Source organism: Porites lutea, chromosome 1, assembly GCF_958299795.1.
Source record: "Porites lutea chromosome 1, jaPorLute2.1, whole genome shotgun sequence".
NCBI lineage: Eukaryota > Metazoa > Cnidaria > Anthozoa > Scleractinia > Poritidae > Porites > Porites lutea.
In genome coordinates, this window is record NC_133201.1 from 45,376,867 (window position 1) to 45,401,541 (window position 24,675).

Here is a 24,675-nt window from a genome sequence, read left to right on the forward strand (position 1 = left end):
TTAACATGCTAAATTTTGTGTACTTTCGGTTAGGTGATGTTTACTTCCGGTCAAAATGGCGGCCATTTTAGTAATACTCCAAAAACCGGTTTAACAGGAAAAATTTGCGATGGCACCATATCACATATTAATAGCCACGATTAATTTATATAATGAACAATTTCATTGTTATTTTGGTGTAAAAAAGTGCTTAATTTTGTGTACTTTCGGTTAGATGATATTTACTTCCGGTCAAAATGGCGGCCAGTTTAATTTTCACTCTAAAAACCAGTTAAACAGGAAAAATTTGCGATGGCACCATATCACATATTAATAGTCATAATTAGTTCTGTCATTCCTGAAAATTTGGTGCTTGTAACAAAAAGTGAGCAATCCGGCCCCAAATCTGCACATATCTGCCCCACTACTACGAAATGATAATCTTTTTGTCTTTGATATATCCAGTCATCCGACCGTAGGTAGTATCGCGTTGGACTTGGTCAAATTTTCTACAGAAATTGTCCGATTGTCACTTTTATTTGCTACTCTGGGACCTTGTGGAAACCACTCTGCAAGGACTATTTGAAAGTGTCCACAGCTGCTCCCTCATACCTACTTGCAACACCTGGATCATACATTCGCAGATTGAGTTGTATATCACAAGGGCGTAATAGACCTCCTTAGGCTAACAGCAGCGCTGGCACAGAGTGTTTGAATTGGCCAAGTGTGTGTAGTCTGTAACATCCATTTAGAATTGTATTAACCAATTGTTTTGTAGGATCTTCCCCAAGAATACAACCGTTTTGCAAGAGTGGATAAGAGTTATATGAAGATGATGAAAAGAGCTTATGAAACGAGAAATGTACTACAGGTAATCTATTCAGTTAGCTGAACTTATAGAAGGTCACTCATGAAATAAGCAAGTGGGAAAATCATGAAATAAGCTAGTGGGAAAATAAACTTGCTAAACATTACCATCTTACACTGCTCGTTTGGTAAGAAACGGTAGTTGTAGATATACCACGATGCCCCCGTTATTATTTGGTTCTAGAATTTTTTAAAAAAAACCCCTCGCGTCGCATTTTCTAAGTAATCAACCCAGCTTGCCCTCAGTTCACCCCCTTCCAAAGAGCATTAGTCCAGTTTGCAGAAATTCCAGGGCGCCCGTTCTTTGTGGTTTGAGGTGTTTCAATAATTGAAGCTGAGTGCACGAGTCAGGGGGAAGACAGTTTGCATCAATGCAAGGATTGCGGGAGTTGAAAAAATGTTACGAAAAAAAGAAAAATGAAACGGGGTCAACAAAAACAGCCAGACAAATAAACTCCATAAAAACCTCGCAACTCCCTCTTTCATTATGGCTACCAGGCTGAAGTAGTGGAAGCTATCAGAAATAAAAAGAAAAAAACATCCAAAAATTTATCAATAGTTGCATCAGACATCGTCAAGTGACAGTGGACAGACGTTTTAGATTATGGGTAGCCTTGGTAATGTTTTCAATTGTCTTTTCCTAGTGCTGTGTTGGTGGTGATGTACCAAAAAGTCAAATGTTAAAGCATCTTGGTGAAGAGCTGGAAATCTGCTTCAAGTCGCTCGTGGGGTTTTTGGATTCAAAACGAAAGGTGGGTACAGTATTTAAGTAATGTAATGAGGAGCGGAACATTTGTAAACTAAAGATTCACAGAGTGTTTGACCTCCAACTTGGGCTATAAAACCACAATGAATAACTGTAACTGAAATAAATGAATAAATAACTGTTTAACCCATAATAATGTACCTTTTTGTATTCGGTTTGGATACATGATTGCTACTGTTAAGAGTTTTTCCTTTTGATCCTAATCATGAATGATGACTACTAGTACACTTTTGAATGAAGCTACATAGAGTCTTGTAGTTAAGCATATTGATGGGGTTCTGTCCTATTGCAGGCTTTTCCTCGCTTCTGTTTTGTGAATGATCCTGTGTTATTAGCCATATTAAGTCAGCCCTACAGCTCGGATTCTGTGAAACCACACTTTAAGTAAGTATACCATTAGCCGGTTTTCAACACGCGAAGGTATAATTTGGAAAACCAAAGAGTTCCAAGGTTATGTTAGTTGAACGGCTTCAAAATCTCTGATATAGATTAACTCATTCTTGCATTAATATTTAGATTTGGGGTCTAAAAAAGTGGACGTAAAGTTTGGCCGTGTCTATATTTCAAATACAAAGACACTCATTAACCGTGGCAGGATTAGTTCAGTCAGTAGGGCGCTTGACTGCAGGGCGGGAGGTCGTGGGTTCGATTCCCCGGCCCGACCAATACTCAGGGTCTTAAAATAACTGAGAAATGAAGGTATTTCCTTTGCCCCGCAGGCGGCTGGACCTTCACGTGGTTCGGATGACCACGTAAAATGGTGGTCCCGTCTCCAGTAGCAGACGTAAAAATAGTGTCCCCTATTTAGTACTTTAGTGCTAAATACATTGACACTCAAATAAAGTGCATTTTTTTGGTTTTTTAAACAGTTTAGAATTTCTTTTGTTTTTTCTTTATGAATTATAAATGAGTTTTTGAACTACGTTTAACGTACTGTAGGTCTTTATCAGGCGATGGTGTCGATTTACTGAGTAGGAATATTAGTATCACCGTGGCTGCTAGTGATTGATTTATCAGGAACCTCATTTGTGTTTCACGAACCCCACTCAAGTTTCACTTATGCCATTTGTCGAGGAGATTCTAAATGTGTCATTCTTCTCACTTTGATTTGTGCCATTTAGATGCATCTTCAGTAGTCTTCATGATGTGACTTTAACCCAGCAAGAACCGGAACCGGTCTCACTGAAAAGGAGCACCATGCTCAGTTCTGCGTGGAGAAACAGGAGTGTCAGAGAGGACATAAGCTCTCCCATTCCGAGCCATGACTCGGCGAGATTCAGGAAGATTTCCGACATAGTTATGCAAGCTTCCAAGGAAACAGATGCTGGTGTGCGGAGGTCAAGTATGTTGACCTCAACTACAGATGCGCGTCAAGCGGAACCTGACTGGCACAGCCATCTGCCCAGAAATGTTGCCGTGGCTGTCACTTCAGAACAGGGAGAAACCTTGGAACTAAAAACAAAGGTGAGGGGATTGTAACGTTTTGATGAGTTTTGAACCTCTGTAACGATACATTCCAACCTAGTGGAAGACTACTGACCGGGTTGTTATACCTCCAACTTCGGGTCTTGATAGGGTTTCGGCTCAAGTTTAAACACGTAACACGCCTGTGTAAAGAGAGACAGTGGAGCAGAGTCTCTTCTACTAAAAACAACAACAACGTGAGTGAAAGGCTTGACACCAAGAAACTACCACCGATGTATCAATCACTGGGTTTCAGCTATATACTGCTGAAGATAATCCTGCACCTCCTGTGGGGAAGTAAAAATACTTCCAGGTGCTTCATGCTTTAGAGACCGGGTTAACCTCCAGCTTTGGGGGCCTCACCGAATCATGTGCGGCGTTACCTACCTACCCATTCTACCTACCCACCCATCCACCAACCTACCTACCTTCCTACCCACCTACCTACCTACCTTCCTACCCACCTACCTACCCACCTACCTACCTACCTACGTACCTACCCACCTACCTACCCACCTACCCACCTACCCACCTACCCACCTACCTACCTATCTACATACCTACCTACCCACCTACTCACCTACCTACCTATCTATGTACCTACCCACCTACTTACCTACCTACCTACACTGTACCCACCTACCTACCCACCTACCTACCTACCTACCTACCTTCCTACCCACCCACCTACCCACCTACCTACCTACCTACCCACCTACCCACCTACCTACCTTCCTGCCCACCCACCTACCCACCTACCTACCTACGTACCCACCTATCTACTGTACCTACTTACATGTACCTACCTACCTAACTATTTACCCACCTACAAGGAAACCTCAAAGTGAGCAGAAAAACACGAAATTTCAATAACAATGATTGAAAATGTTTTAGGATGGAGGAGATAAGCATGGATTGCAAACAACTAACTTAAGAACTTAAGGCTGAATTTCACATGGTATACAAAATGTGACAGAACTTGTTTAAATCTTGTTGAGCCCACCTGAAACGTAAAACATTTGAATTTTCTTATCATGATTCATATACAAAAAATTATTCTTAGCTGTAAATTATAATTATTTTTATTGGCCTCAATTATATTGTATAAAGTACAGGAGTTAGAGCATTTCGAGCGAGAGAGAAGTGTAAAAAGCAGTCAATAGTTGTTGACTTACATAGCGTAGCTCTATGTTATTTCTACAAAACTACCCGATGCCAGTATACAATCGTTCAAATCTTTTGAAGAACTGAACCTTATTAAAGCCTTACCAAGATACATTTCTTATGGTATTGTTACAGGTTCCTCTTGTGTCTGGCGTAGACGTATGGCTTGCTGCACTCTTGAAGAGCATGAACGAATCTCTTCAATCTTGCATTGTGGACTGCATACAGGATATCGATGCAGGTCATAGCATTGAAGAGTGGATTTCAAAGGTATGCTTCAGGCTATTTTGTGGATAATATAATAAGGGTGTCAGAGACCAGAAACATGGTCAAGTAATAGAGAGTAGAAGTATGACGTCACATCACCATGGTAGCACTATTTCTGGATGATAACAAAACTAATGACAATGGTAACGGAAGGAAAACGGCTAAAAAGTAAAAGGTTTTTATTGACAAAACAACAAATTTACACGTGCATCACGCTCTTTTGTACATTTCTTAGCCTTCGTTGGGCGACTGCGACATGAAACTTCCTAATTTAACACGCTTGCTTTATGGAGTAGGTGAACACAACACAAATTTTGTCTTTTTCCTCTTCTAAACTTATATACGGTCGTTTCGGGTTCAACCCGAGGAAATTTCGTTAACATTTGCCAAATTAAATGACATTGAATAAGATCGATGAAGTTTGAAGCTGTGCAAATTCACTTTTTAAGTGACGTTTTCGGTTTGCTGTCATCCAAAAATTTTGCTACCATGGCAACGTGACGTAAACGACTTCTCCTCTCTATTGTCTGTTTAATTAGTTCACGAGACCTTTTCTAATCAGTGTTCGCTTTTAGTATCCTTCCCAGGCCTGTCGACTTGGATTGCTGTATATTTGGACAAAGGAGTGCGAGACTGTAAGTTTAAGTTTAGAAACGTCCTTCCAAGGCTGAAGTTATCAATATGATTAAGGTTTACATTACAAAAGAACTCTTAAATTTTAAGCATGAAGTGGTGTAGACAGTCGGAACTCTGCATTGACCTGCTTTCCAAGTTACTGTACGACCCGATATAACGAAGCTCTGTATTACGAAGATTGCAGTATAACAAATGACATTCTCGTCACAGTTACCGTGAATGTATGGTGGGGCACCCCAGTTTAACCTTTTTACTGTTAGACAAAGTCATGGTTGCAAGGGATGATTTAACACTCTAACTTTTAAATCCGTGTACGAAGTATTGTGGTGTTACCGTTTAAATGAAACCTCTTTGGACGTAATTTCACATGGTACCATTATTTTTTAATGATTTTTCAGTTTGGAATCCGACATTTTATGTACATTTTGACTTTTGCCACTATAAAGAGTTAAAGACTTAACATAACCCTGTATAGCGAGTACTTATTCTAGTCCCTTGAGCATTTTTTGTATTGGGGTTTCACTGTGTTTGTTATGAACACGGTCACCGGCCTTTTGTCTTTGTTAATAGGGAATCGGCGATATTCGAATTGATCGGAAAGCCATGCCAAACGCTTCGCGGCGATTTTGGTCCCTTATCAGCAAGTTGCCCAATCTTTTGGCCAAAGGGTCGTGGAAACACACTGACACTCCAATGACTGGATGTCATAAACTTAGACTGGAGTCTTTGGTGTCGGTAAGTTCTGTCCCTATAAAGTGTATCTTTTAACCTTTTTGAGTACTTATTATTGTGCGCTGTAGGAGCATCGATTACGTGGTGTGACTCGATTGTGTCATTGATGTCCGAAATTGACCCGTATATCTCGAAGACGTTTAAGGCTTCCTAAGCTGACAATCAAAAACTTCCTGGAAATCCCCTAAGGCTATGGTAGATATCGAAGTATTACAAAAAGTTTCAAAATTGTTATCTTATGGAGGACTTGTTTGATTTAATGATTGATGTTTTAAGTAATTAGAATAACACCGCATTAGATTTACGTCTTCCATAAAGGTTTTTGTGCGCGAAGGGGCAACGGCTGATGAAGGGGTGATTTCTGATTGAGTACGCCTAAAACACGAACTCTGTTGTTTCGGCTGTTACTGAACAAAAAGTGTTATGTACACAGTGTATCTGTTTCTAGACATAACTCGAATTCTTTGACCTTGGGCCGTGGGCGCAATCTTACGTCTAAACAAGTCCTTTTCATTTGTAATTTAAAGTCATGCAACTACTGCACCTTTGGTTCACACACAAGAAACATAATTAATTTATACGCTTACCGTTTACAATAATCGTTTAAGTTGTTTGCCTGCGGACTGAAACCGTGAGCCCAAAAGTTTGTATGCGATTACAAACTGAAACGCACTCGTTTGGACATAGCAGCGAAAGTAATCTCATTTTTTTTTATCGGAGAGCTTTAGCTTTGAGGGCGAGAACGAGTACGAGTAGAAGATTTAACTTAAAGTTTTTGCATGTGTTGTCAAAAAGAGACACCCCAGGAAGCTTCATTTTACCTTTTTTTCACCAAAAGAGATAGTACGGTTGTTTATACCTAAGGAGGTTAAGCCCTCTCCCGATAGCAAAATGATGCTGAAACTTCGTACATTTGATAACTTGTTCCCGCCACTACGACATTCTCGCTAAAACTCGTGGTAGAATGACGACGGCTACCACGTTTTCCCGCCAAAATGACTTTGGTTCAAACGTGAGCAATACTTAATATTGAGAAAATCTCGTACTCGTATGGTCGTCCTCGTCTCCGAATTTAAAGGTCTCTAATCTTGCAAAATCACTTTTTCCACAGCAAGGGATGTACTTGAGAGATGTTTTAGAAGACCTTGGTCGACGTAAATTGAGAGACGTCGTCGATTTTGAGTGGAAGAGAAACATTCGATTTTATGGAACAGACAGTTCTCGAGCGCCTGGTAAGTTATGTCTACGTATGTCTTGAACGCTTTCTGGGTTTTCCTAAGTTGACCGCACTACTAGTGACATTTCGACTTTATTTGTTAGCCTGCTTTAAAAAAAATCTCTATTTTCTCTTATCGCTTGGCTTCATTCGTAATCCAGATACAGCAGACAATTTCTACATTCCAAAACAAAAAAAGCAACAACAACAGGAACAAAGGCACCAACTTAAGGCTTGGGTTGACAAATTGTAGTGATTTGTAAGAATTTGTCACCTCTAGCCTTGACCCCATTTTTTGTGTTTGCACACTGGAGCGAAATCCTATAAATTGTCTTGTTTGCAAAGTGAGAAAATATATTGACGCAAGCCGAAACAATTGATGCAGAATTTAAAAATACGTCCACAGTAACTAGTTACAGTCAACTCTCCCTAAAACAGATTCCAAAAGTTGGTTTTATTGACTCTCTAAAGGGCGTAACATCTTAGAAGTACACCTCGTGTTAGTCCCATTGGTGTCCGTTTTGTAGGTTGACTGTATATTTGTTTGTTGGTTTCGTTTGCAGGGAGAATACCCTCACTACCCTCCCTTCCTTCACTGGACAGAGGTTTTGGCCGCTCTACGTCTGCAGAACCTCCCAAGATTACCGAAGATGGTCAAGAGAGTAACGAGCTTTTTATCTACATGTTGGACTCACAGCTACCTTATGGTTATGAATTCTACGGAGGTGATGTGGCCCTTGCTCTTACTCCAATAACCGAGCGATGTTTCTTGACCCTGACTCAGGTGACTTGTGTTTAGTTGGTAGCGGTAGTTTGAATGGTTGTTAGATCCATTATAGTTTTAAGAAGCTGTTTTCCAGAAAACAAGGTGAAGACTGGAGCTGCGTATTTGACAACCGTTCTTTGCGACCTATCAGTTTGGCTACAGATCGCTGTGTTCTGCTTTATTGCAAAGTTCCGTCCACAGTCTCTCTTGTAATTAGCCAAATGATCTGCCTTCCGCCTGTAAGGGCTTTCAACCCGTTCCGAGACTGAATGATGAAGTCTTGCAAGATGGCACCTACTTTCGAGTCTGTAAATGGGCTCCTGCGGTATAACAATTCAAATGAAAGCTACTGATCACTACTTTCACATGGTGCCTTTTGTTTTCCATCATTTTAGAAAGAGGAATTGTTGAATTTTTTACTTCGGCCACTTCTGCGAGTAAGGGTTAATCTTAATCTATTAATCATTTCGTTTTTGATAAGCACAATCCAGTGAACACAATGATTTTTGTTTGGTGTTTTTACTCAGCGAAAATTGGACCTTCAAGACCTTAAAATACAAATAACTTCAAGTTATTCATGAAGTGATATAAAAATGTCTATTATAAAATATGAAACCCTCAATAAGTATCTCAATCGAAACCCTTTTGATTTTCTTGTTAGGCTGTATGGAATTTCTGTGGTGGGTCTCTTGTTGGACCAACAGGAACAGGGAAAACTGAAACCGTGAAGGTAATTTTCTATTACTTACAACTTTTACTTGTCTCTGTGACTTGAAAGGTTATGCAGTGGAACCCATCATGCAGCCGCTACACATTGTTCGGAATTACCATTTTGATGATACTTTTCGTGGTTTTTCTTTTAGGGTCTTGCTTCACTGCTGGGTCGCTACCTTGTGACCGTTAGTTGCTCTCCGAGGATGTCACCCAATGGAGTGGGAAAAATCATCGTGGGCTTGTCAGAGGTTGGTTGAACTTTACTATAAAGCTACACAAACCTATTATCAGTCAAACAAAGCTTTTGTTTTCATTGAAGCCAAATCCTAAGTTTCGCTTACAAGTTTTTCGTATGGTGTTGTAGGAGGTAAAAAAATGTCGGTTGTTTTGTATGCGTTAAGGGAAAACGTAACATTGTTTCCATGTAAAGGTGCAGTTGTCTGCATTCGAGGCTGTTGTTTACTCCTTTTAACCTGGGCAGAGCCATAGGTATTTGAATAGAAACCACGATCTCCTTTGATTGGCCTGCCTCCAAGTTCCAAACTTCTAAGTAAGCCCTTGCTTAAATTTATGTGACTTACATGGCACTTGTTGGACTTCAATATTCTGTTTGTCCTTACATTCTCATCCGTTTATTTTTAATTTCTCCTGTCTGGGCATGTTGTCTTCCCAAGTGGACGCTTTTACATTGTCTTGTTCTATTTACAGGAAGGTTGTTGGGGTCTTATAGACGAGTTTCACAAAGTGAATGCAGAATGTCTGTCTGTCATGCTGTTCGAGATTCAAGCTGTCTTGCTTGCCATGAGGGGTGGGCATCCTACGTGCACCATCGAAGATGGAAGAGAGGTTAGCTAATTTATTCACAGATATAACAAAACATCAATGTGGAAAACTAGTTTTCTTATCTAAGCCAAGGTGATGGTAAAAGTTGTCTACCATGTGTGTGATACCACTTGCAAAGTCTCCCAATAACAAAGTCAAGTTCTTTATAGTTACACTGAAAATTAAGCTTTGGTAAACCTACAGTATGATGATCTGGATGGAATTGACGGCAGTTTCAGAAAAAAGGAGAATTTGGGGTGTGATAAAGGCGCCATTTGCACACGACTGATAACAGAAGATCAGAGACTGAAACAATTGTGAGAGAAGTTCTTATATTTTTCTAATATTTTGTTTTATCTCGTAGATAATTGTAAAACCAAACTTTTCCGTCTTCTTAACTATCTGTACCAATGGAAACAACTTCGAACTTCCTGCTGAGCTTAGGGCGCTGTTCCGTTCTGTTGCCATGGTGATGCCAGACATGTCTTTGATCCTCAGGGCACATTGTGCTGGCCAGGGTTTTAAATCGCCAAAGATTCTAGCTGATCGTCTTAAGTTGGTTGGCGACATTTGCAAAGAGCAGCTGTGAGTATAGATAAATTGGGTAAATAGGTTTTCAAGTAACAAACAGAATCCTCTGTTCAAGGAAATCGTCAGAATTGAATTTGACTGAACATGAGACATAATTGGGATGGCTGTGTTGAAAGCAATTGAAGGCGGTTTGATAGCTTGTGACAAAGGACACTTGACGAATTTACTCTATCATAGCCAGGCGCTTTATACTACGGACATTTACTTTTGAAATGTTGAATGGATTGTTGAAGCCTCAGAAAGAAAGCGGTTAATAATCACTGGGACTTTAGTATCCCGAGTCCACCATTTTCCACCGCTGTCCCTGTTTTGAGGCCAAATACTGATCCGCACTGAATGCAGTTTCACGCTTGCATTTGTGATTTATTTCTCAACAGAAGTGGAAAGAGTCATCACAAATTTAGTTTATCCTCGTTTGTGGGTGTCATTCAACACGCAGGACGCAAACGATCTTCTCAAGGACCACTTGGAGGCAAGCTAAACGCTGCCCAGATTGATCCCTCAAGACCTTCAAGCACCCAGTCTGTTTCTACACAGTTTGGTAAGCTAATATGTGGCCTGTAAGATGCCAATAACAGAATATGCGCAATGTCGATTCCCTTGGCAATTTTAAAATGGTCTATGCAGGCATTGTTTTCTCTAATATTGGCCTTCAAATAGCAAGTGATATTGTGCAGCTCTCCAGCGCGTTCCGGATTGTCGTTTACAAATGGTAATGAGGGTATGCAGTTCACAATATTGTCTCTTCTTGCTGTAGTGTTATGTTCAGAACATGACTGGCTGACTGGTGTGCTGAGAATGATGAAGAAGCACTCTTATGACACCGTATAAAGAACCTTTGGTTGCTTCCTTCTTACGGGCGCTTTCCGTTTGTCAGAACTGGCCGGCCGGACCATTGCCGGACCAGTCATTTGGACAGTGAAATCGGCTTTTTCCAAAGGTTTTTGTGAAAAACCATCTCTTTCCTGCACTCTATTTAGGTTTTGACTGATCTGGCTCGATAGTTTTGACTAATGGGGAAGGTTTTAGCCGGTCGGTTCTGACAAATGGAAGACGCCCTCAGTGTGCGTTTGTTATGCGGTCCATATCTTGATGTTGTGTTGGGTTCCAGCCTCTTTCTTTTCTGTCAATGGCCTTTCGTATGTTCTATCGTGCTACCTTTACTATTGGCTTTACTATTATTTGCTGGTTCAAACCAAGATTTAACCATGTCACGTCGGTTCACGTCACACAAAACAACAAACGGTTTCATAATCACGCCAAACTTTGCAAGTCTTTCACGAAAATTTACGAAACCATTGTCATTTGTGAAGCTAGAACCATTGGCAACTTTGGTATTCAATTTTACTAGATCATAGTGATAAATAATGAGTAGTCTTAGAGATTTTTGTGGTTTCGCAGGTGCTGGTAAGGACAGAGGAAGCCAGTTCGGGCAAAAGGATAAAAAGCCAACTACTCCATCGTCCTTGTCCTCTGCCGCCAGAATGGAGCATGCTTTGGTGTTACAGTCATTGCAAGAATGTATAGGTCCTCGGCTTTCACCAGAGGTAGTATGCAGAAATAATGCGTTAGTTTTACGCTAACCTGTTTACTCACTTTTGGAAGAGCTCTTTCTAATATTTGGACTCCCGGAAAGATCATCGCAGATACGTAAGCAACTTAGCAGTTGCGATATGAAAGCCTGGAAAAAAAAATCAGGCTTACATGTAAACGTAGTTCGCCTGCAAATATAGCCGCCCCTTTTCACTCCCTGCCGCGGCGGAGCTTTCGCCAGAGAGAATTCTGTGTTTTGACCTCAAACATTTCATACTGATGACCTAAATTTGTCCAGAATCTGCACATGAGCTCTGATTGCTTGATTGTGGAATTGCACGCTTCTAGGCATTCTATTGTAGCAAACGTTTACAATATTCAGATATTTGCAGTGTTCATAGCTATTTATGCTCCGCCCAATTCGAATTGGTAATACCAGGTAGTTCCTTATCTGTGATGTTCTTTCGCTTTTTAGGAGCTGAACGTATTCAACATGGTTTTACGTGACGTGTTTTATGGCTTACCGAAACCACCTGCCCCACCATACCATCTCACCAAAGTAGTTCAGGACTTTGAAAGCGTTCTTCTAACTCATACAAGGGAAAAAGGGTTTGTTCCTCACCAGCCATGGATTGCAAAAATACACCAACTGTGGACACTTTCTAAAGTCCATCGAGGTGGAGTACTCTTATCCTACACTAGCTATACAAGGCTTTAAGAATTGAGATCCCTTTCACTGCAATTTGGCTGGTATATGGGATACACAAACTATAGTGTTATTAACGTATGAGAAGACAGAACATTTTGGTGCTCCTGGCCGAAAGCGTTTACCTGGTAAAAGCTAAAAATAGTCGACAGCTTAGCAGAATGGACAGCTCACGAACCACCAGAAATAATAGCGGACATTTTAGACAGTACACTGTCTCCAGTTTGCCACATGGTTGGCGTAAAATTGAATAAGTACTTAGTGTTCACTTCCTTAGATAGCGCGTGAAAATCGTGTGCCCTTCTGCACGCGTGCTATTAAGGCTGTTTCATTTAATTTCTTTCTAGGGATTATCGTGGCTGGACCACCAGGAACGGGCAAATCATCCTGTATCTCAGGACTTGTAGAAACCCTCAGTGAATGTTCCCTCATCAAACATAAGAATACTGGCTCTCCGATGCACTCTCACAAGTTACAAAGAATAAATCCCCTGGGAGTGTCAGATCCCGCTCTCATGTTCGGCAAAGTGAACTCGGCGTCAGATTTTGAGGATGGTATTTTTACAGCGTACTTCCGAAAAGCCAACAAGGAACACAGCGTTCACAAAATGACGACTTGGATTTGTTTAGATGCTCCATTGCATCATGGATGGTCTGAATTTTTGAGTAGTGCCCTGGATAAAGGACAGGTTGTTATTGAATGATTATCATTTAAGGCTACATTTTACACACCCCTTTTTTCGAGTGCCCATTGTCGCGTTGATTTAAGGCAGGCTTCCCCACTATGGTCTCCTTTGTGATTCTTGTGTCGCGTCATCCATACCTCTCCACGCAAATATATGCTGGCACTGTTCAACTCATTCTAGAAGAATTTTAAAATTGTTCTGTGTAGGAGATAAAAACTCTCGAGCTATAAGATAGTGCCCGCTTTTGAAGATGAAGCTTATTTGCCAGTAATCATTTCATTTTCCATCCAGCTATAAGAATGTTTAACGTATCTCCTTTCCCTCTTGCGCTGTTCATCATGAAGGTTCTCCACGACCTTATGTAGAATTCAAACGTATTGTGTATAGGAGATAAAAACTCTGTCGCTCTAACATGATGCCGGTTATTGGTGGTTTTTGCCTGTAATGATTTCATTTTTCGTCCTCATATAAGAATATTTTGCGTATCTCCTTTCTCATTGGACCATCCTTTACCAGGGTTCTCCACCACCTTGTGTAGAATTTAAAAGTATTCTGTTTAGAAGATAAAAACTCTATCGCTCAATGATGACGCCGGGTATTGGTTGTATTTGCCTATTATCATTTCATTTTTCATCCTTCTATAAGAATGTTTGCCTTTGTAGAAGTTCAGTTTAGCCCTTCTGTTGCAGGACGTAGATCGTTGTTTGGCCCTCAAATATATGACCTTTGATCTCTAAACCTATTTATCATCGTCCTATACAGGGCTAACCGGACTTGCAAAGATGGAAATGTTCCTGTCCTTCATAAAGCGCAATAATTACATGTAATCATTTTCTTCGTAGTATCTGAACTTGTTGAATGGCGAAAGGTTATATCTATCAGAGCACGTGAAGCTGCTGTTTGAAACTGACGACCTGACGGATGCTTCGCCTTCCACTGTTTCTCGTTGTGTAAGTATAGCTTCTCTGTGTTGTTCATGATTTGTGTGATTTGAACAACTTTAATTCACGGGGATATACATTTCTCTTTTTTTAGACTCTACCTCTGTCTCCTTGAATGACGTTATGAAAACTAAACACTGCCACTCGCTTTGCAGAACTATGAAAAAGTAGTATGAATTTCAAGTTGCTAAATTATTGCTGGTTTGCATTTGACGTCACGTCGGCCCTGTCGGTGATCAAGAACAAGAGTGTTTCTCTCCTCTGCGAACTAAATACCACTTTCATGTAAATTATTTAGTAAATTTGTTTATTTTATTGACTACCAACGTGGCCGCCTTGTCACGCGGTTGCCAACCAAATATAGCCTTTAAAATGTGGTTCCCCTATCCGTTGGCCCTCTTTACAAATTGTCATTTTTAAGTCCGCGTTCTCGTTCTCGTTTTTCTCGTTTTTTCTACAAGTACGAAGGAAACTATTTTGGAGAGTTCGTTTGTTTTTATGTGACATGATTTCCTTGTTTACATATAGGGTGTTGTGTATATGGATGAAAGTGTTCTAGGATGGAGGCCTCTAGCAGAAGCCTGGCTTGCCAATAGGTCTCCTCAGGAAAGTCATGTGAGTAGATATCTTAGATCAGCCCTGCACAGATCTAGGGGAGGAAGAAAGTTCGTCAACTTAATTTAGACATAAACAGCATTGAAAAAAATTTGACTTGAATCCACAGTAGAATAGAAGGGATGGAATTGACCTTTTTTGGGCAGAGATACATAAACGCGAGTGACGTCATGACCTTTTGTCTTCATCCTATATGTTTAATCTCGTTCACCAGTTTGATAGGTTTTAGATCAACGATGTCGTATTTTATTTAAAATTGAGTGCAAGTTCTATTTTCTGTTTCCACTTTTTTCACTAGTGTCTACAACGAGCATTCAACAAGACAGTAGATGTAATCTCACAATTTGTTCAGTACGAAGCAAGGTTCGTTGTATTTTCTTTGTTTTATAAGAAAGGCTCGTATAGGTCAATTGAAACGTGGATAAGTTTTTAAATGTGGGAATGATGCAAACATCTATTTGCAAACCTGTGCTTTGTCGAAGCTAATTTATGGACACCAAAGGGACGAAGCGAACTGTCCGTATCATAGAGGAAGGGGATGTATGAAGTTTGTTGGAGCCTTTGGCCCCTAGCAGAACAGTCCTCAATATCGAAGTGTCTGTGAGACAGGTTCAAATTTATATTTATGTCGCAAAGTTTCGCTATTTCCTGTTTGTCTCTGGGGGATGAAAAACCAGCTTATAGTATGGGCAATCTGTTAACACACTTAACGAAATACTTTTGTGTTGCTTTTTGTGTTTCTTCAGACCATTTATGAAAATCTGTGAAGTAGGATTGTTCAACACATGCCTTGCAATGTTAAAGGCCTTGATTGAGGTAAACTTGTTAATGTTTGGCGCTGTAAAATCTACCAGTATTGGTACACCTGTAACATATTTCAGTATTTGTTGTATACACACCGCACGGAATTGTAAGGTCTTATGTTAGACCAAAAAGGTCCAAATGGGAAAACAAAACATACAAGTCAAAAAGGTCCATTAGAAAGCTTGACCAAAGCGTCTTCAGCCTCTTTCCGGGCCATTTTGACCTCTACGAGTGAGCAGAGGAGTATTGGAACCAAACGCGATGGTCTTCCAAAAAGCTGAACGGGTAACGTCTCATCTAAACTCGCCGAAGACGACTGAGAAAGAGGATGAAATGTTTAAAAATGGCTTAATTTTCAACATGTTCACTGCCAGGTTACATTGACTTTTGTGAAGACATATTTTAGAGGCCGTGATCCAAATCCTTTAATGTGTTCTCGGCATTTACATTCATAAGCCTTCTCTGCTGCGACATTTTTGCGTCGGTATTGATCGTTTTCCTGTATTTTATAAATAAAACGAGAATTTCCATTGTGGTTTATCAGTCGTCCCCCAAACATGTGCCATATACTACTCACGAAAGACAACTTAGGAATAGGTTTCTAAGGAAATAAGGTCATAAAGAAAGTTGCTCCTTTTTCTAGGGTAATACTGACATTGGTGGTGAGCTCCATATAGAGAGATTATACCTCTTCTCACTGATTTGGTCTTTCGGAGGACTACTGGATGAACCAGACAGGAAGAAGTTTAGCGAGCTTCTTCTCTCACTAACGACAGCTCTGCCAGATTATGACCAAGAAATCTCAGTGTTTGATTACTATGTTGACGAGTCTGGCGAGTGGGATCCGTGGCAGTCAAGGTTGGTTCAAGTTTAATACATGGCTTAGGAGTCTCACACAGTAACCGTTTTTTAACGATATTGTTTTGTGGACATTCCAGTTCCTGACAACAAACAATTAAAAATTCAATAAAGTTTTTGTCAGGTATCCATATTCCTTCACGTCGTTGTGATGCCATACCACTGATGAATGAAATTAGCTTTCGGTTAGAGCACTAGATTCCTTCGTCCGTTCTTTTTTGATATGACCCGGATCAATTGAGTGATTATTTTTGGCTTCAAATAAATAGAGTTCCAGAAGTGAGCTACTTTGATGCATCCGATCTTCTTGGAGAAGTGTTCGTGGACACAATTGACACGGTAAGTGAACGACTGAAATTGAGTTTTAATGGCTTGTTCGCTACGATAGGATCTGAACGATCCTACCTTTCGTAGTCATTGTATGGAAGTCATTGATTTAGAATTGAGGGCTAAAATCGTGAACAGTCTTGGGACAAATTTTCATTTGTGGCGTTTCTTTTTTTTTTTCAAACCAACCCCCCCCCCCCCCCCCACCCCCTTATACCCCACATAAAACGCTGTACCTGTGTATCCAAAAGTTTTCCTGAGTTTAATTTTTTTTAGGGGGGGGGGGAAGGGAGAATTGCAAGACATTTGTGAAAACATAGCTTTCTTCTGTAAAGGTATTTTTAAATAACAGATTATGACGAAAATTTCATCATGGCCGCCACCCAAAGGGCATTTGTTTCTGATTTTAGCTCAGTCCTATCTTGTTTTATTATATTCTCTTCGAACGCTGAAGACAAGTGCTTTTCCTTTCAGCGATCCTAGCGATTGCAAACCAGCCTTCACTACAAGGAGGTAAAATGCTAACTTACCGCTATGAAAAAGTATCTAAATAAGGTGATGTTCGCTCGCTTTCTTTAAGATTCGTACTCGACAGTTCATGGAGCTGGCAAGCGCGTCTGGTAGAAACATTTTACTGACAGGTCCAGCAGGATGTGGGAAAACCTCACTCATTGCTGATTTCTTGGACAAGCAAGGTACGTTTGAATCCAGGGTTTAAACTGTGATGGTGCCTCAGTACGTGGGTTGTAAAGTAGAAGATTTGCCACCGCTCAGGGATACAGAAGGTGATGTTTCGAGCGTCAACCCTTCGTCAGAGCGAATCAGGTAATCATAGATTGTTTGTGGTTTCGCCAAATCGAAACGTCAACTCGCAATCGCCTTACTCACTCTGACGAAGGGCTAACGCTCGAAACGCCACCTCTCAACCCCCTACTATGGCCAATCTACCTTTTCCAGTGCCACCGGATTCGGTATTTTATCCAGATTGCTCTGTCTTTTTATCTTGTGGTTTGAGAATCATGGATGTTAACTGCAGTCCTAATCCTGAACAAAAAAAACTTCTTAATTTATTTGCTTATTTATTTACTTTAATCCTGAAAAACAAGCCTTTCAATTTAAGGGTATACTTCTGAAAAGATTTTATTGGAAGGTTCGAGCTACAGGGTATCAGCTTGGACAATATTTTAGCTGCTATACCATGCTTTAATGAGCATTAACTGAAAAAAGTACCTTCAGTTTCATTTATAGAAAAAAGGGACAAAAATCGTAAGAGTTGATGAGAACAAAGGTAAAGTGAACCAGAGATAAACACTCCTAGGTGCAATGAATTGAAATTAAACTGCGTGCCGTCAAGTTCCCGAATTCTATTGCCATTAAACCGCGTCCCTGTTATCCTATCAAAACTACATATATAGTTTTTTTTCTCTATTGAATTTGTATTTTTAGTGGCCCACCGCACTTGCAGTCTTCGTAGCAGCTGCATCCCTTTCAAAGCGCACGAGACGCAGGAAGTCAAGGGACGCGTAATTGCTCTCTGGTCTTAGAAAACGAATGCTATACTGGCTAGAAAGGACATCAGCAAAATATCGATATTTCTACGTAACATTACTTATTTTATTTTCAGAGGACAAGAATCAAATCGTCAAACGGTATGTTTATTCCGGCACCTCAGGAGCTGCTTCATTACAGCAGTTTGTGGAACAAAACATTTACCACAGGCAAGGTGAGCACAAGCAAACTACTTGAGGGATAGCTTAGTTTCTGTCGAGTCCAGCTTTAACCTGCGATCAGTCGGTCCTTCTTCCCTTTTTTTCAAAATAGAAAAAAAAAAGTGAAGAAGACCTTCTTTGCTGCGTGTGTTTGACAGGTTTTGAGGTTAGACACTATTGGTTTTGTATTTAACAAAATGGTTGATCGACTGATGTAAACAGCCTTTGCAAAAGCTTCATTGAAATAACGAAAAAGACGCCCAAGGAACATGACTAAAACCCTTTCCGAGCAAGGTGTATTGAAGATGTATATAATGTAATACAATTTCCGTGTATGGCCTCCTTATAGGTTTCGTGTATGGAGCAAAGAAAGGAAAAGTACTGAACATGTTTATCGACGACCTTAGTCTGCCACGGACAGATGAATTTGGAACCCAGGAGGTCAATGAGGTGAGTACATTACTTCTTTAAATATATTTGATGATCTTGTCCATTGCTCGGTTATTCAAAATCTCAGTCGCCGGTACACCGACCTCGTTCCCAGGTTCCTCTTCTCTCCGTCTCGAGGGGTAGGAGAGAACCCTGGAAACGAGGTTACCGGTATATTTGGTTAGAACGGGAGACAGTGCATGTAGAGGAGAGGTTTTGACAACGGGATGGTAGTTATCGGAGCTCAAACTACCCAGCTTTGGTTCCATGGGTAAACGAATCGGCACAACACCACGCATTTCACTTGTCTCCAGAGAGTAGTCATTAATGACAGTTCTGGATTGTTGTTAAAGCTTTGTCTGGGAACTAACATGTTTCAGGTTTCTCTTAACATCAGTTGGTAAATTAAGGAAAGATGGAGCATAGTGTCTTTTGTAACGAAAAAAGAGGGCAACGACTCTATAGTTAAATTTCTTTTAGTCTCATAATAACTGCCTCACTTTTCAAGTGTTTGTCTAGGAACCAATTTCTTATAACCAAGAAACTTCAGTATGCTCCTTGCTTGTTGTGTATTGACATAAGCAATTTATACGTCTATATTAGCTTCTGCGACAAGTCCTAGATGAAAAGATCTTGTTCAATACTAAAAAACCGTTTGACCGCCGCGTCTTGGAGGGGGTTGTTGTAACAGCAGCTATGAACATGCAGTCAGAACCAGTGACCAGCGGCACTCATCAACAAATCCCTGAAAGACTAAAGGTAAGGATACAGGTTACGTAACAGTTTAGCAGTTACATATATTTTCACTTTATGAATTGTTAATGAATTTGCAAATGGCCAATACAGTGAAAGTGAGAATTAAACGAACTGTCAGTCCAGGAAGTAGGCCGATTAAAGGTGTTACAGAAACTATTGTTAGGTACATTTGGTGGTGTGTTGTGAGTGAAGACTGCAGAAGATTGGGTTGAAAATTTTAGGACTTGTGAATTTTGGGGGTTTGTTGAGAGCGTCCGGGAGAACAAGACCAAAAGTGCCTCCTTGCTGAAACCAAGGGCAGTAGTGCAATTTTTTCCCGAGAAATTAGGGTTGATATGCACTGATGACTCCACGCAAGTCCTCCTAAATTAACGTGCATCGTAAGTGTAACTACCTAAGCAATTTTTAAGGATTGGTATAGTGTCATCAGAACATTATCGTGCCAATGTCTCACTGCTAATGTGCAATAACTCGCTATCTTTTGGCAAGAAGGTAACATAATTTCACAAATCCAGTTTTTGTGACGTCACCATCATTTGATATACTCTATTGTGCATTTTTTGGGTCAGAATTAGATGCTGGGAGACTGTCCACCTACCCCTAACAAAACATTTTGCCCTAAGCGAGAAGTATTGTTGACTTTAGGTTACGGGGCTGGGAGTGGGAGGGGGGCTGTGTAGATTATTAAGAATCGTTTGCTCTTCTGTCTTTTGTATTAGCCCTTTCACAGTAGGCTAAGATCGACTAACCGTTGCACGAGAAGTTTGTTACCCCGTTATGTTTGCAACATCTTTACATAAGTCTCACTACTAGCCTGAACGAGTATGTCTACAGTCGTCTTACAGAAACACCAGTTTGAGATTTTATGTATTTTGGTCGGGTGATTTTATGCCTGCAGCCTTGATTGGTAGAGAGTACCCTTCTCGACTTGGATAATTTTTTCATGTTATCATCAAACTTATTCAGTCATTGTTTATCATAACAATTACGGTTTGTACCTTGCAGCGTCACTTTGCGGTATTCCGTCTGCCTGCTCCCACAGCCGAGTCACTCTTCACCATTGTTACTTCGATATTGGAGGTGTGTTCAAATGGTTCATTTAGTCTTAATTTTAGATGTTTAGCCTTCGTTACATCGTCACTTTATCTAAGTTTGACTGTTTTTAACCACACAGGCCAACATGGCTCAGAATCAAGGCATGGGTCTACCCCAAGAGTTTCACGAGCAGATTGTGATGGCATCGTGTACGCTGTTGACTAGCTTGCAAGATGTATTGAGACCTTCACCCACTCCTGGGAGATACCATTACCAGTTTAATCTCAGGGACATTACCAGAGTCTTTCAGGTATCGTAGCGAAGTAATTAGTAGACTGAACGATTCTACTGTCGATTTTTTCCAGATGGAAAGAACAGAAGTGAACTAGATACATCCTCACCCTGACCAGTAGATTTTTTCTGTGTTCTCACAGTACCGCATAGCTTTTCGTGGCACAACTAAGAGTATCCGATATAGTATGAACGCCTATCCGATATGTGCATGACTCTCCCCTTTAGAGATCGGCGCCGCGCAGCTTCGCTCCGTGACAGAAATCGCGCCGAAATCACCGTTCTTATGTGTGAACAGAAGCTCTATCTGGTATGGTTTTCTTGCACTAGGCACAAAAGCTATCAGGTATACTTAGCATGCGTCCTTTCACTTGTATCCACGGCCACGCAATACCAAATGTCATGCCATCTGCATGCCACTGGGTGTTTCTAAGTTTTTTGGTCAACTTGTAGTATTATTTCTTCCGTAGACATCTTAGTATAGGTTCGCTTAAGCGAAGAATTTAGTCACACGGACGATACAAAGGAATATTGGGCACAGTCATTTCCAATGCACAGTATTGTGTGGTCGTCTGAGATGAAAGTGTTGAAACACCTTGAAGACTTCTAAGACCTTGACAGGAGGTCAATGAAAGCGTGATAAAACTTCGATGACTCTCCCTTTTAACTATTTTTGTTCACGAGTTATCCTGTCGCTGGCGATTTGCAAATGTGTCACTCACTCGTTAACTTTGATATTTTAGGGCCTTAAAAACTGTTCCGAAGAAATGCGCGCTGATGAGGAATACATGGTATCCCTGTGGCAACACGAGATAGCACGAGTTGTGAAGGATCGCGTCTGCCGTTCCGTAGATATCAAATGGTTTGAAAAAACTCTGAAGACAATCATGAAAGAGGTAAATAGTAATAGCAAATCTTTTTAAGCTTCAGTATATCCTGTTCACATTTAAACAGCAGCAGCTGCTTAATAATTGCTCCTTGCCATTTATTTTCAGAATTTTCCTGAGCTGCCAGCCAACTCTCCCTCTTCTCTCTTTATCACATTTCCTTTGGATGCAGGGCTTTATTCCCAGCGGCCTGTTACTCAAGGGCGTGTGGCTCCCAAGGTTTGTTCAATGTAATCGTGTATTTCTATTTCTGATTTTAAAAACTGTGTTTTTCTAAAACTACGAAAGGGACAAGGGGCAGATGGGGAAACCTGTGATAAGGAAGGCACAGTGGTGAGAACACTCGCCTCCCACCATTTTGGCCGGGGTTCGGGTTCTGGCCTGGATGAAGTATGTGGGTTGAGTTTATTGTTTCTCTCCCTTGCTTCGAGACGTTTTTCTCCGGGTACTCTAGTCCAGTCACCTGCGGTATTGCGGTAGTCTTTTCAAAGGTGCCTCTTGAAGAGTATACGTTATTGTCAGAAGCAAGAACAAGAAGGAATTTATTACGGGCAGCGTCTGACATTGATAGCAACTGCTCGGTTTCAACGATGATAAATAAATTGTACTTGGTTGATACGTCTTAATTTCTTTTTCAGATCCTTCTTCAAGCAATTAATAACATTGACGAGGTGTCACTGTGTTTGCAAAACTTCTTGAAACGGTATAATGATGAATTCAGTGGCGAGGGGCTTGATTTGATGATATCAGGTCATGTAATGTTCCACGTAATTCGCCTACACCGAATCTTGAGTTACAAAAACAGGTAGGTAGTACAGTCCCTCCAACTTCACGCTTTTATTCTTGAAGAAACCTATGACCACAAGGAGACTGCCTCCTCCTAGACTACCCTAGCTGAAAGGGTTAGTATGACAAAGTGATGTTTCCACGTCAGCTTTTGAAAGGTTAAATTAATGTCCTCAGTTGTCTGAGATTAAGAAATGGCGTTAAGTTAAGGAACCTTCGTGGAAGCTTATATCGATAATTAAACGTATTAGATAAGAATACCAAAAAAAAAAAAAAACACTATAAAACAAACAAACAAACAAAAAAAAACACCTCGAAGATTTTGGGGCAGTCAACAACTCCTAGTTTTGTTTTGGAAAGTTATCCAGTAAAGTCCTGTATGGAAAACAATCGTAAAGGTTACGAGTTCTTTTAATTTTATTTATTTATTTATTTATTTATTTATTTATTTATTTATCCCATGTGCTGACGCCTTCCTTTTTAATCTTATTCTTACGCTTTCAAGTTCCCCTCGCATTACTAAATGTACAAACTTGCAGGCGGAAAACCACAGGCCATTTCTTTTCTACTTAGCTGATAACATCATGGAATTGTATTTATTGTTACAGAGGGAATGCATTGTTGATTGGGTCTATTGGCACTCACCTAAACTCCTTAGCAGCACTAGCCCTGTACATGTTGGAATACCCCATTCATCCTGTGGACTGTACCTATCCAAACACATTTCTTGATGGACTCAGATCAGCTGTACGTCAAGCTGGATGTGACGGCAAAACCACAACCGTCCTGTTTACTGTAAGTATTTGCTTCTTCTTGATGGATCTAAGAGGAGTTCCAGAAAATCGGGATTCCTAGCCTAATGGCCTACCTCTAATGACTTAGAAGTAGCACTTCCTGACAGAAATAGTGATTCTTCGTCGACCATACATTCCTGCTCAAACTGGAATTTGGAAATGTGGGTTTTTGAAGAGAGGGAAAAACCGGACTACCTAGAGAAAAACCGCTCGAACCAACATCAAACTCAACCCACATACAGGCCAGGACTTCAACCCAGGCCACATTAGTGGGAGGCAAATGCTCTTACCACTGCGCCACCCTTGCTCCCCACCACTGAGATTTTGCAGTTGAATGGGATATTTTAGGTTTATTTAACTTTAGATGAGCTCCTTTAGGGCTTTCAGTTATGCCTTATTAACCAGTTATGGACCAAAGAGACTAGTAGCGAACAGCTGACTTTTTTGCTAAATTTCCACCATGCACAAGGCAGCAGGTTTTGACAGAGAACTCTTACTACTTAATAGGAAAATACGTTTCGGACCCACGTTTAGTGCTCCACGTCTTAGTCCATGCACCTCTTAGACACACAAAAGTGCTAGGCGAGGAAGTCTTAAGCTATTCTGGATCTTTGATTCAGGCACCAGATCTTCGCGATGATATGTACCTTGATGCCCTGAACAGCCTGCTTGTCAGTGGAGAGTACCCACCATTGTTCTCTGTAGATGAACTGGACAGCCTACTACAGGTAATAAGTGATTAATAAAATGATTCTGCGTTTGTCCTTTTTTTATATTATTTGTTGGTTGGTTGGTTTTTGTTGCCCGTAACGTGTATTTGTTTTTAGTAACTTTTCTGTTAAAAGATCACCTTATGATGGTTTTTTTTTCAAGGACTACAACGGTGACAACTAGGGACACATCGTTTGGAAGACAAATTTTTACTCTATAAATAACAGGGGGTTTCTCATTTTCATGTTACGCGATAAAAGAAAATTAACCGTGGTTGCTTGTGTGTTTGTTTCATTTTGTCAGGCTTTGATGCCCGCGATCAAGAAGAAGTTCTCCAACTTTTTGGCAGATCCTATGAAGTTTTTTATCACTCGAGTGAAGGCTAATCTTCACATCATTCTCTGTCTCCCACCCACCCATAGACTTCTCAGAATAGGCCCACGGTAAGGCATTCAAAAAGAATTGATTTGTAAATGCACCATCAAGGGAAAGTTTTCTCTCTTTTGCTTTATTTCGATCATGGCACTTTTAAGGATAAAAGCGATGGTGCCATCGAAGTGATGGGACGTTAAGAAGCTATCGCTGGAGACCTGTGCTGTTGAATCCCTTGGTTATGACCTGTTGATACTTTACCTCTCCTGATCAACTGAGGGGGTTGACTTCCACTCCCCTAACAATGGCGCAGAATATTTGTTTAGACGCGGTCCCCTTGAACCAGAAGAAGGCCGTGGTCAAAGCTACAAGGCCTTTCACTACTGATCAGTGATACCAATGTTCTTTTTTTGTAACATCCAGAGAAACGTACTTTGCAAAAGTTCTGCCAG

At 40.6% G+C, this 24,675-nt stretch overlaps 1 protein-coding gene across 1 annotated transcript in view; it reads left to right on the top strand.

Moving 5' to 3' along the window:
- The window catches only part of LOC140952572 (dynein axonemal heavy chain 8-like), a 94,974-nt gene that overhangs the window by 30,765 nt on the left and 39,534 nt on the right, over window positions 1–24,675 (top strand). The window contains exons 27-61 of the mRNA XM_073402002.1: window positions 758–850; window positions 1,491–1,598; window positions 1,905–1,996; window positions 2,734–3,076; window positions 4,376–4,510; window positions 5,083–5,142; window positions 5,714–5,878; window positions 6,987–7,107; window positions 7,655–7,875; window positions 8,519–8,587; window positions 8,721–8,819; window positions 9,280–9,417; window positions 9,758–9,978; window positions 10,362–10,525; window positions 11,386–11,531; window positions 11,993–12,194; window positions 12,571–12,911; window positions 13,751–13,858; window positions 14,378–14,464; window positions 14,763–14,827; window positions 15,211–15,280; window positions 15,912–16,126; window positions 16,396–16,465; window positions 17,034–17,148; window positions 18,078–18,176; window positions 18,512–18,612; window positions 19,195–19,350; window positions 20,353–20,427; window positions 20,522–20,692; window positions 21,417–21,569; window positions 21,669–21,779; window positions 22,199–22,365; window positions 22,955–23,141; window positions 23,761–23,868; window positions 24,155–24,294. Of these exons, the coding sequence (XP_073258103.1) occupies window positions 758–850; window positions 1,491–1,598; window positions 1,905–1,996; window positions 2,734–3,076; window positions 4,376–4,510; window positions 5,083–5,142; window positions 5,714–5,878; window positions 6,987–7,107; window positions 7,655–7,875; window positions 8,519–8,587; window positions 8,721–8,819; window positions 9,280–9,417; window positions 9,758–9,978; window positions 10,362–10,525; window positions 11,386–11,531; window positions 11,993–12,194; window positions 12,571–12,911; window positions 13,751–13,858; window positions 14,378–14,464; window positions 14,763–14,827; window positions 15,211–15,280; window positions 15,912–16,126; window positions 16,396–16,465; window positions 17,034–17,148; window positions 18,078–18,176; window positions 18,512–18,612; window positions 19,195–19,350; window positions 20,353–20,427; window positions 20,522–20,692; window positions 21,417–21,569; window positions 21,669–21,779; window positions 22,199–22,365; window positions 22,955–23,141; window positions 23,761–23,868; window positions 24,155–24,294 (4,916 nt within the window). The remainder of the gene's footprint in view (window positions 1–757; window positions 851–1,490; window positions 1,599–1,904; window positions 1,997–2,733; window positions 3,077–4,375; window positions 4,511–5,082; window positions 5,143–5,713; window positions 5,879–6,986; window positions 7,108–7,654; window positions 7,876–8,518; window positions 8,588–8,720; window positions 8,820–9,279; window positions 9,418–9,757; window positions 9,979–10,361; window positions 10,526–11,385; window positions 11,532–11,992; window positions 12,195–12,570; window positions 12,912–13,750; window positions 13,859–14,377; window positions 14,465–14,762; window positions 14,828–15,210; window positions 15,281–15,911; window positions 16,127–16,395; window positions 16,466–17,033; window positions 17,149–18,077; window positions 18,177–18,511; window positions 18,613–19,194; window positions 19,351–20,352; window positions 20,428–20,521; window positions 20,693–21,416; window positions 21,570–21,668; window positions 21,780–22,198; window positions 22,366–22,954; window positions 23,142–23,760; window positions 23,869–24,154; window positions 24,295–24,675) is intronic.